This window comes from Rhinopithecus bieti, unplaced genomic scaffold, assembly GCF_001698545.2.
Source record: "Rhinopithecus bieti isolate Rb0 unplaced genomic scaffold, ASM169854v2 scaffold_18477, whole genome shotgun sequence".
Classification (NCBI taxonomy): Eukaryota; Metazoa; Chordata; class Mammalia; order Primates; family Cercopithecidae; genus Rhinopithecus; species Rhinopithecus bieti.
Genome location: NW_016809209.1, coordinates 378489 through 389573, shown reverse-complemented (window position 1 = coordinate 389573; position 11085 = coordinate 378489). Strand labels below are relative to the sequence as shown.

The 11085-nt window shown below is 42.0% G+C and overlaps 1 protein-coding gene across 3 annotated transcripts in view; it reads right to left on the bottom strand.

The window, feature by feature from the left end:
* The window catches only part of NLK (nemo like kinase), a 158776-nt gene extending 148668 nt beyond the window's left edge, over positions 1-10108 (bottom strand). For 2 of the 3 annotated variants that reach the window (XR_001888532.1, XR_001888531.1), the window contains exon 1: positions 8402-10107. Coding sequence is in view for 1 of the 3 variants with exons in the window: in XM_017888902.1 (XP_017744391.1) it covers positions 8402-8859 (458 nt within the window). In the remaining 2 variants the exon portion in view is untranslated. Of the gene's footprint in view, positions 1-8401 lie in introns of all 3 variants that reach the window. The other variant, XM_017888902.1, reaches the window with a different exon arrangement.
* Positions 10109-11085: the final 977 nt, after the last annotated feature.

The following is an 11085-nucleotide window of genomic DNA, read 5'->3' as shown; positions in this document are numbered from 1 at the left end:
AAAAAAAAAAAAAAAAAAATCCTTCCCAAGGAAATGGCACCTTGAACATTAAGTTCTCTGGTTTATTAAACTAAAAAAAAAAAAACTTGAGATTTGGAAAAATTGTATTAATAAGTTTAAAAAATTGTAAAAAGTAATAGTGAATACTTAAGAATTCTTTAGAATCAAACATACACAGTATAGGGAAAAACAATCAAACACAATCATTCTCTCAAATGCTGTCAATGAACTACTCACTAAATACAATGGCCTTTTCTCCATCTTAATTTTCTGCCCTTTTTTTTTTTTTTTTTTGTGCCAGGTTCTGACTCTGTCGCCCGGGCTGGAGTGCAGTGGTGCGATACCAGCTCACTGCAACCTCAGCCTCTTGAGTAGCTGGGACTACAGGTGCGTGCCACCACACCAGGCTAATTTTTTTTTTCTGTATTTTTAGTAGAGATGGGATTTCACTATGTTGTCCAGGCTGGTCTCAAATTCTTGGGCTGAAGTGATATGCCCACCTCAGCTGCCCAAAGTGCTGGGTTTACAGGTGTGAACCACCATGGCTGGCCTTCTTTGACTTTTTATTAGCACCAAAGATCACTCCCATTTTCCTAACAATCTTCTGCCATACTTAGATTATCAATCACTGTGAACACATTTTCCTGACTGCCCTTTAGTTCTGCTTCCAATAGCTTCTTCCACCTACAACACAGAACATTCCCTAAGACTCAGACAGATCTCAGTTCTCTCTTCTATTTTACGTAGCCAAAAAAAAAAAAAGAAAAAAATTAAATCTGACCAAGTCTCTCTTATTTAAAAACTTTCAGTAATTGCCATTTGCAGAGTTTTAACCTTTTCTCATCATTGACCACCTAAGGAGCCTTTTTAGGCTTTTTTTCTAATCATTCCCCTCATAAAATCTTAATACCACAGATACGCTATTTAACTGTTATGTGCTATATGTACACATATGCTTTATCAATAAAAAGCTGTTTTTAGTGCCTCAACCCAACCATGACATTCCAACCTCTCCATGATTGAGCTCTAGCTTACACCTCCTACCACCCACTGCACTGCACATTCAGCATCTCCAGCCCTGTAGTCTCCTACATATAGGCCCTTCCACCTACACTGCCCTTCCCCATTGGTTGACTCTCATTCTTAAAACTCATTGAAGAATTACCTAATTTAGGAAGCATCCTGACCTTCCATAGACATCCCTCCTCTACATTCCCTTAATGTCCAGGGACTATCTCTATTGCTGCATTTATGGCACTATAAATGGATAATAATCCATCTACAAATCTGTTTCCCCCAGTAGGTCATAATCACCTTTAATCCTTATCTCCAGCACAGTGTCTGGCAAATAGTAACACACAATAATTGAATATTGTAAGAACAAGTGAAAATAATATATATATTTTTTGAGACGGAGTTTTGCTCTTGTTGCCCAGGCTGGAGTGCAACAGCCAGATTTTGGCTCACTGCAACCTCCGCCTCCCAGGTTCAAGCGATTCTCCTGCCTCAGCCTCCCGAGTAGCTGGGATTATAGGCATGTGCCACCACGCCTGGCTAATTTTGCATTTTTAGTAGAGATGGGATTTCACCATGCTGGTCAGGATGGTCTTGAACTCCTGTCCTCAGGTGATCTGCTCCTCAGCTTCCCAAAGTGCTGGGATTACAGGTGTGAGCCACTGTGCCCAGCCTGAAAATAATATATTCTTAAGTTTTTATTTAATGGTTTCAAATTTAGTTTCACCTCTCCACCAAGGCTGAGGACACCCTGAGAGTAGGCATGTGTCATTGTTCATATTGTTTACTTGACTGTCAACTCCTCCAAAGCAATATGGCGACTTAAACATCCCTATACCTCAGTACTAAGCACAATACGGACAACAGCAGCAGCAGCTTAATAGAGGTTCGCAAAATTATTTACGTGACTAAATATCCCCATTTGGTGCCTGCGAAAGTGCTGGTCCACAGCAAAGTGACAATAAAAATATATAGACTCGTGAGTTCCAAAGGTGTTAAAAGCTTTCACTGCCTCATAGTAGATACGACTCAATTAGCCAAATTATTTCAAAACTGGGTTTAGGTAAAGAGCACCAATCATTATCAGTGGCAGATACCCCTATGTATACTCCCTTTACTCACACCATTACAACTAAGTGTTAAAGTTCAATCTCAGTAGAGTTCACTTAGAAGTCATCTTTCCATAATGTCAGAGTACCAGGTTTTTCTGTTTCCGCACTAGGTACCTTACAACTACTGACTATGTCTATCATAACTTGTTATGTGCTCACTGACAGTGTTATAACTGTTGCCTTAGGGACTCTGTTACCCCTAAGCAACACCAGGATCACACTGACAAGCTATTTTAGTTATTGTTGACCTGTATTAAATGACCCAATCAACAAATAATTCACTGGAGTAGTATAGAGACAAAGGGACTCAGAACTAAAACCCAAACAGATGCATAATTAAAGAGCTTCTAACAGCTTCTGTCCATTTATTGGCTGGACAACAAATGAAAAGTTTCTTTGGCCTTGACAATCTCCAAAGAAACCAAATAAGCATATTAAGGAAACATACAGTATATGAACAGTTAATTCTTGAATTGCTTGGACATCAATAAATCTAATAAAAACCACAAGAATAGCCACTCAGTTTTACAATATAGAAGGCAGAGAAAACTCTGACACTCCAAGTTGTGAAGACAATGAAACAGTCCAGTACTCCATTACAAGACTTTTTGTATCTACAGCTGCCTGTGCTTTGAAGGTAAAAACCCAGAATTTAAATTCAAACACATATTCAGTTAACGCACTTAACGCATTTTACAAAGTTTTTGTTCTGGTATAGCATATGAAAGGGAACTACATCTGCCCCCATTTCTCTTTCAGGACACATGCCCAGTGGTACTGATGGCTAAAAAGATGGCATTTAATGTTGAGGGATATTGTTTCAGCTTGTTTGAAAGGGCAATGTTTCTGAAATGCCTTTAAAAAAAAAATTCTCTTTTTTTCTAAATTAATATTTCACAGTATAACATGAAATTTCTCCCCAAGAATAAAACAAGTTTATTTTTTGTGCTGTGGTTTTGTTTTTTGAACATAATTTGGATAATCTTTTCAGGAGTCTAAGTACAAAATGACTTGCAATGTTATAGGCTATGGAGTTTCAACCACTAAGAAATGGGTTCAGTATCATTAGATTGTTACTTTTATTCTCTACTCTTTGCTTTATCTACTTTATGACCATGAACCTGTAATTTCTAAAAGTTCGTTTGTAGTTAAAATTAACAATACAGATTTCCACATTTCTAGTTTCACACGGATGCTTTGTTATGTCTAGAAGAGCAACCATTTCCTTTTTATGGTGCAGGCTCTGCTTCTTCAAAGCTCTTTTCACAAAGCAGAGCCCCCAAAGAATCCAGCTGTGGCTGTTAATCTTGGCTGACAGTGGAGAAACTTCTCAATGCTACAGATTCTTAACCTGTAAACACAGTTAATAACAAAATACCCTTTAGTATATACTACTCTTTCTGATGTAACTTACTCCAGAATTTTCCCCAAACATATCCCAAAAGCATTCTCCATTTTTCCAAATTACAGTTTGTTATATGGAGTAAGAGGACCAGAGAAAACATTAAAAAAGATGCCTCTCATGTTCACAAGATGAGCAAGATAGACAATCTCTACCATGCACAAGGGCTTATACTGAATAATTTTTTTGTTAAATCACTATTATTTCTCCCACCTCACTGGGATCTTTAGCAATACACACTTTTTCATCCAAACATAAGCAAAGTGAATCTCTACTAAAGCTGAACTTCGACAATAAGGATGTCTTTCATTTGTTACATTGAAAAGAAAAAAATAATTCCCTCCCAGTATATAAAGCCATAATACTTTCTAAAACAGTGCAGATGATCTGACTAAAACACCTACAAACTCCATACAACTGTGTATTATTTTTATTTGTTTTTAATTAGTTGACAGGACAGCACAGAGTATTTTTCCCTTGGCTTTAAATTCAACCGTTTTCAAATCTCCCTGGCATACGGTACAACTGAGGGGACACGCTATGTTATTTAGAGTCATGCCTCCAAAAATAGTCTGCATGCTGATTTCACCTGATAAATCTGACAATCTCTGAAGACACTTCCATGCACATTAACACAACAGCTTGATTTTTCTACCAACAATACAACAAAAACAACTAACATTTATTGATGCTTACTGTGTGCTAGATAGTGTAATCATTGGTTTACAAGAATTACCTCACTTAATCTTCACACCAGTCCTGAGATAAATACTATTATTATCCCCATTTTATAGATAAGGAACAGAGAAGTCAAATAATTTATCAAGATCACAGAGCTAGTAACTAACTATTACTACAGTTTTGCAAGACAGATAAAAGTAACCGGCTGGGCGCGGTGGCTCAAGCCTGTAATCCCAGCACTTTGGGAGGCCGAGACGGGCGGATCACGAGGTCAGGAGATCGAGACCATCCTGGCTAACACGGTGAAACCCCGTCTCTACTAAAAAATACAAAAAACTAGCCGGGCGAGGTGGCGGGCACCTGTAGTCCCAGCTACTCAGGAGGCTGAGGCAGGAGAATGGCGTAAACCCGGGAGGCGGAGCTTGTAGTGAGCTGAGATCCGGGCCACTGCACTCCAGCCCGGGCGACAGAGCAAGACTCCGTCTCAAAAAAAAAAAAAAAAAAGTAACCTGCTGAAGTTATTAGAATAATAAAATTCAAAGACATCCGACATTACTTGGAGTACACAAAGGCAACAGAGCAAGTGAATCCCAGGCTTTTTGATCTTTTAATTAATCAGGCAAATCACAAACCAAAATGCTAATTTTATTTAAAAAAAGCTTTTCCCAGACTCACTTTTACCAAGGTGGCAATATGTGCCATTAATTCCATCTCTGATATGTTAAGTTGCCAATGTCAAAAACTGTCTAGGCAGAGTGATCCTCAAACCACTCTCATGTGGTCAACTTCCTCTATCTCTCAAAATTATGAGCCCCTGAAACTCTTTGTCCCAAAGTGGTTACATCTTTAACCACAGCATTTTCTTCTGGCAAATGTGAACTGTGGACAAAATGGCAGATTTATATTACTCACCAAATGACTGAAGTTACTATTTGTGGGTTGCTTTGTGTTTTGTTTTCACATTATGAAAATGTCCATGTGGATGTTTGGAGGCTGTAATGTCTCATAAACAAGGTCAAATTATATATGACACTTTGATAACCCATAAACAACGTTCTATCAGTGGCAACAAATGTTATCTCAGGCTATCCCACAATCACATTACCAGGTAAACTGGAACTCTTACTTTGAGATAAAATACAGCAGACAGTTGTTAATGAAACCTTAATTGAACTGTCACAGCACCATCTTTACCAGCAAGCTAATGAGTAATTCACTACTTTTACACAACTATCCAATACTGGTAAGTTATTCCACTAGTTAAATTCAACAGAAAGATAAATCAAGTCAGCTAGACTAAATTGTTCAGTGATAAATCTGGTAAAATGCTGCATCACTTCTACAAATATCTCTCCTTGTCTACATGGAGAAACAACAATCTCTCTCAAAATTGCATGCCACTTTTTTAGCTATCAGTTAGTACCCCTGGGTGTATGTCCCCAAGGAAATGGGGGTAAAATACAGTTTCTTGTCATATGCTATTCCAGAAGAATACTTGCAAAATGCATTAAATGAATATATGTTTAAATTAAGTGAATCTTATAATACCCAGGCAGTTAGTTATGTGGTGGTTTGAATCAAATGATGTAATATTGGGAGAATATTTTTATGTTCCATTATAATCATTTTAGAAAAAAGTTGTTTCCAATTCATAAGGTACTTCCTAAATTAAAAGATAGATTCTGTTTCAGTTAAAAGTAAAAAAACCTCACTAATATCTTTACCTTGGGTTTCAGAACACTAGTGCAAATCCCTGTAGTTTGGTTTTCAAATCTCTAAACAGTCTTACTTAGGTCATACAACAGTTAAATTTCAAATATAATAAGCAATTCAGACAGCAGGTCATTGACATGTAAATATAAAAATAGAAAAGTATTTGCATACTAAAACATACACCTGGAACTTTTCCTTTTTTCACACCAAATTGTATTTCACCTGTTACAGCTGATGAAAACACTCAATATAGTTAACTAGAAAAACTTGGTTAAAAAAAAGACCTGAATCACGTGAGGACACAGAAAGAGGGCAGCCATCTACAAGCCAAGGAGAGAGGCCTCAAAAGAAACCAAATCTGTACCTTGATCTTGGATTTCTAGCCTCCAGAACTGTGAGAAGTAATTTTCTGTTGTTTAAGCCAAAACAAAGAAGGACCTGACTAGATCAATTAACCAAGCAGCAAAGATGCCAAAGCACTGTGCTAGGTGCTGAGGAGAAAAGGATTACTACAGTAAACAATCCTTACCCTCAAGGGGCTTATGAATGTAGTCAGTGACACAAGACAAACCTGCAATAAGACGGTGCACAGAGGTGTACTTCAAGTACATGAGACAAACTCCAGAATGGATTCAAATCAAATATATTTGGGCTTTCATATATCAGAGATTCAGAGTACCCACCAGCAGAACGTTTGCTGTGTGAGATGTTTCAGCACTCCAGTTCTTTATTGCCCCCTTCCTTAAAAAAAAAAAAATTTTAAAATCTTCCCTTGCCACCGAAGTTAAAACTGCTACAAAGTCACATCACTTTTGACAGAAATGCAAGTGAAAAATGCCTTTTGAATATATTCAAGAATGCTGCAACCCATTTCCCTTTCAGTATCCCTAGTTTTTAGCATTGTATGTAAGGCACTAAAAAAGCAACCAAGCATCCAGATCCAAGAAGATCCAAACAAGTGCTAAAAGTTATTAGTGAATCAATGACAAAATTTAAACCAAGGAACAACCATTTTCCTGTCTGCTCCATTCCCCAACCAAAGCTTGTAAATCCTCAAGAGTTAAGCAAGAATAGGAAGTTCACAGTTAAATCTCTTAGATAGTCCGTGGAAGGGAGAGAGGAAGGCAGGAACAGGCGGGTCCCTGAGCAGATTGACCGAGGCACCATTACCAGCTATACTCTTTCCCACCTTGAATCCCACACACCTTGGAGAAAGGGCTGCGCTGCAGCAGAAACTTCCTTGGGGATTAGCTGAGAAAATACTGGACTCGACTAGCTTTTTTAAAAAATGGATGAGATCACTTAGAAGCCTAGATTATCAAATCTGAAATATAAATAAGATGGCCAGTTAAAATGCATAAACGATGCGCCCATCAATTTTAGCCTCAAAAACAATAACGAAAGGACATGTTTACCGGGCCAGTTCCAAAGAGTTCATTTTCCTGTGGTAACGGGGGCTTTTCTAGACAGTAACAAGAATCAATTTTTGAATGCACTGAAAATATCAATTCATCTATCCAAAGTGGAATCATTAGTCCTTGGGAGAAAACCCAGTTCATTCTAGTTTTGACAGGAATAAACATATTTTATTATAAACTACTAATCTTTTTAAGGTTAGACCAAATAGACCAAAATGTTATATTTAAGAAGCCCTTAGGCTTTTACAAATGTCCTAGCACTAGCAAAAGTAGTACCATTTGTTTAAAAAGTATTATTTCCTACTACAGCAACTGACCAACAGATAATGGCAACTTAAGAGGCACTAAATGACACTAAAACATTACACTGAATGTGGGCCACTGCATAGCTAGTCTACTAACCTCATTTGTGGTACTCATGTGTGATGCTATATTTAATGCATTCTTATCAAAAGGCTACAGCTACATACTTCCCAACTGTAGCTCCATGGTTTAAAATAAACCACTCAAGCAATGATCTTAACTGGTTCAACTATGAATCCTATCTTTCTTCTCGAGATCAAGATCACAAAATAAGGAGTGAAAAGACAGAAGGATAGGAAAGTAGTTATGCAAAGTATATCGTAATGACAAGAGTATTATAAAGGAATTCAGTTTGGATCAGTTGCTAACCCTTAATGCCACTGGGCAACTGATCCAAACTAAATCAAACACACGAAATGACCAAGGCCTTTGTAGGAGTTAGTATTCCATACATTCATCTACTGATCCTGTGTTCAGTGGCTTGCTTAGGTTCTAACAGAAAAGTTTGGTAGACAGCAAACTTATGTGTGTTGCCCATGAGAAGGTGCTCCACCAAAACTTGCCATGAGCCTAGACAGCCAATGCATTAGGCCTAGACAGTCAATGCATTACCACATAAGTGAGGGTGGCTTCCTAGAGTTGGGTTGAGAAGCTTGCTCCACCTTGGTCAACATGGAGAAAACCATGAGGGATGCACTCACCCAATCACAACCATCAGAAGAAACCATGAGAGGTTGTGTTTTTTTTTGGATACTCACCAGACAACACCAAAGGCTCCATATCCAATAGGTCTATCCGGCTCAATATCCAGCTGCTGTTGTGGATGATGCGAGTGCTGATGATGGTGCGCCTTAACTGTAGCAGCTGCGGCAGCCTGTACCTGAGCTGGGGCTGCTGCAGCTGGTCCAGGAGCCTGCCCCGGTGCCGGTGATGGGAAATATGGCTGTTGTTGCCCAGGGTTTAACATGGCTGCAGCTGCAGCCGCTGCTGCGGCTGCCGCAGCTGCCGAAGAGGTGTGCTGCTGTACAGGGTGTACAGCGGCAGCCGACCCCGGATGAAGATGGTGTTGAGGGTGGTGGTGGTGGTGCAGGTGAGGAGGAGGGAGGTGTGGAAGGTGGTGGTGATGGTGGTGGTGGTGACCTGCTGCTGCTGCAGATGTACCGCCATTGTAAGCCGCCATCATTTTTGCGTTGGCTCTTGCGCCACAAAGAGACATTCAAAATAAATGCCCTTTGATTGGAAAGCAAACTGGGTCAAGCTGTCATTTGGCCATTTAAAAATGAAGAAAAACCACTCACTCCACCTCAAAAAACATAGAGCGTAACTGGCTTTATGTCTTCATCAGTCAATCCAAACAAGTTAGAGGAGCCTGGTGTTTAATTTTGGGGTGAGCGTGTGTGGAAGGGTGTGGGTTGCCAAAAGGAAAAAAAAAGGAAAAAAGAAAAGAAAAAGGAAAAAAGGACCCCTTCCCCCCAGGATTCCTGCCACAAGTGGGTACTAAAACTCCATTCTTAATTTGGGGGAGGTTCCAACTTTGAATGTGGGAATAAAGGCCAAACCTCCCGACCCCCTGAACTCCACACACGAAAAGGATCAGGTAACACACCACCCTTGGAATCTTGAAAGAGGGTTGAATCATCTACCCCTTCCATTCCCACATCCTTTTCTAAACACCTACCACCTCCTCAAAAACAGGATTAAAAAAAATTCCCACCACCCTAAATGGAGAAGATGGGGGGAAATTTTCTGGGAAACCAGCTTCCAGCTTCCCCCCCCCTCGAACTCTCAGGCCTTCCTACATCTCCCCCTACTCCTAGTCAGGTTGACCTGATTGGGGAGGGGGGGGCGGGGGCTCTAAACTTTCCTGGGCAGAATGAGCCAGGGAAGGAGGCTGGAGTGAGGAGAGGAGGCGACAGCAGGACAGAGAGGAGAAAGAGAGCTAGGGCAAAAGTGAAGGGAAAGAGGTGCAGGGAAGAATGAAAGGTGTGGGCAGCGCTCGGACGCCCAGAGGGAACCGCCCCGGGAGAAGGTTAGGGTCCCGGGGCCAAAGAATAGGAGCCCCGGGAGGCGGGCGGGGTACGGTCGGAAGCGGGCTGACTCCTGCCCCCGCTGCCGGCTGCTTCTGCTGAGGAGGGTTGGGGGGGAGAGCGGGTGGGTCCCCCGCGCGACGGCCCCTCAGGGCTCAAGGCTGCTCCGTCTCCCCCCCTCCCCCCCACCCGGCTTCCGTCCCCGCGGCTGCTTTCTCCTCAGCCGCCGCGGCCGCTTTCTCCTCAGCCACCGCCTCCTCAGCCGCCGGTGCCTCCGCGGCCGGACTCACCTCCCCTAGCAAAGCCGGATAGACCGGAGCCAGCGGCGGACACGCGCAACCAGCCGCCGAGGCCCCGCCCCCGCTTTGCACTGACCGGCTGCCCTAGCCAATCCACGCCCACCTGTCCGCTACCGCCTCCAATCCTGTGCCAGGAGCTTCAGACAGGCGCACTGTTCGGCCAGTGGCAACAAGGTGTGGGTCTTCTGGGGAAATCCCGCCCCAGATCCGGGATGGGCAGATAGAAAGACCAATCAAAGGCAGAGTTTGGCTTGACCGACAAGGCTTAAAGCCAATGAAAAAGCAAAGATCTTTGTGGCATTTTTCTTTCGCCTCTCTCCTCTTTTTTCTTCTTTCATTATTTATTTATTTTTTGGCAGGAGCAGGAAGCTGCGTGCTAATCCCGCCTGCAAAAGCTGGAAGAGAGGGGCGGAATGAAAGAACCAATCATGAGCCAGAGGCAAAAAAACAGAGTAACCAATCCTTGGGTTGAAAATGAAGTAGGAGGGAACCTGGGCCAGATAGACACTTGACCTGACAAATGGAAAAAAAGATTGATGTAAGTCCCACCCTTTATAGCTCCTCTAGGACACGATTGTGGAGAATTTGCTGTCATAGCGAGACAACCTCTTCCAGGGGCGGGGCTTAGGAAAGGGGTGGGGTCTTAAAGTGGGCGGGACCTAGACGAAGAAGGCGGACCCCAAATCACCACTGGTCCACTGATCCCCGAGCCGTCTAACATGCCACTTAAGATGTCAAGTGTGGGGGAAAAATAGAGGAAGAAAAAGGGAATGCTGAGCTTCAGAAAGTCAAGGTCCAAGGTCACTCAACAAGAAGACAGTCACAAAAGAAACTCAGTAGACTGACAGTTCATAGTCTACGGCCGGTCCTCTCCATGGTTAATCCTGATCTTGGCAAAAAGAGGAGGAATCGGCCGGGCGCGGTGGCTCAAGCCTGTAATCCCAGCGCTTTGGGAGGCCGAGACGGCCGGATCACGAGGTCAGGAGATCGAGACCATCCTGGCTAACACGGTGAAACCCCGTCTCTACTAAAAAAAAATACAAAAAACTAGCCGGGCGAGGTGGCGGGCGCCTGTAGTCCCAGCTACTCGGGAGGCTGAGGCAGGAGAATGGCGTA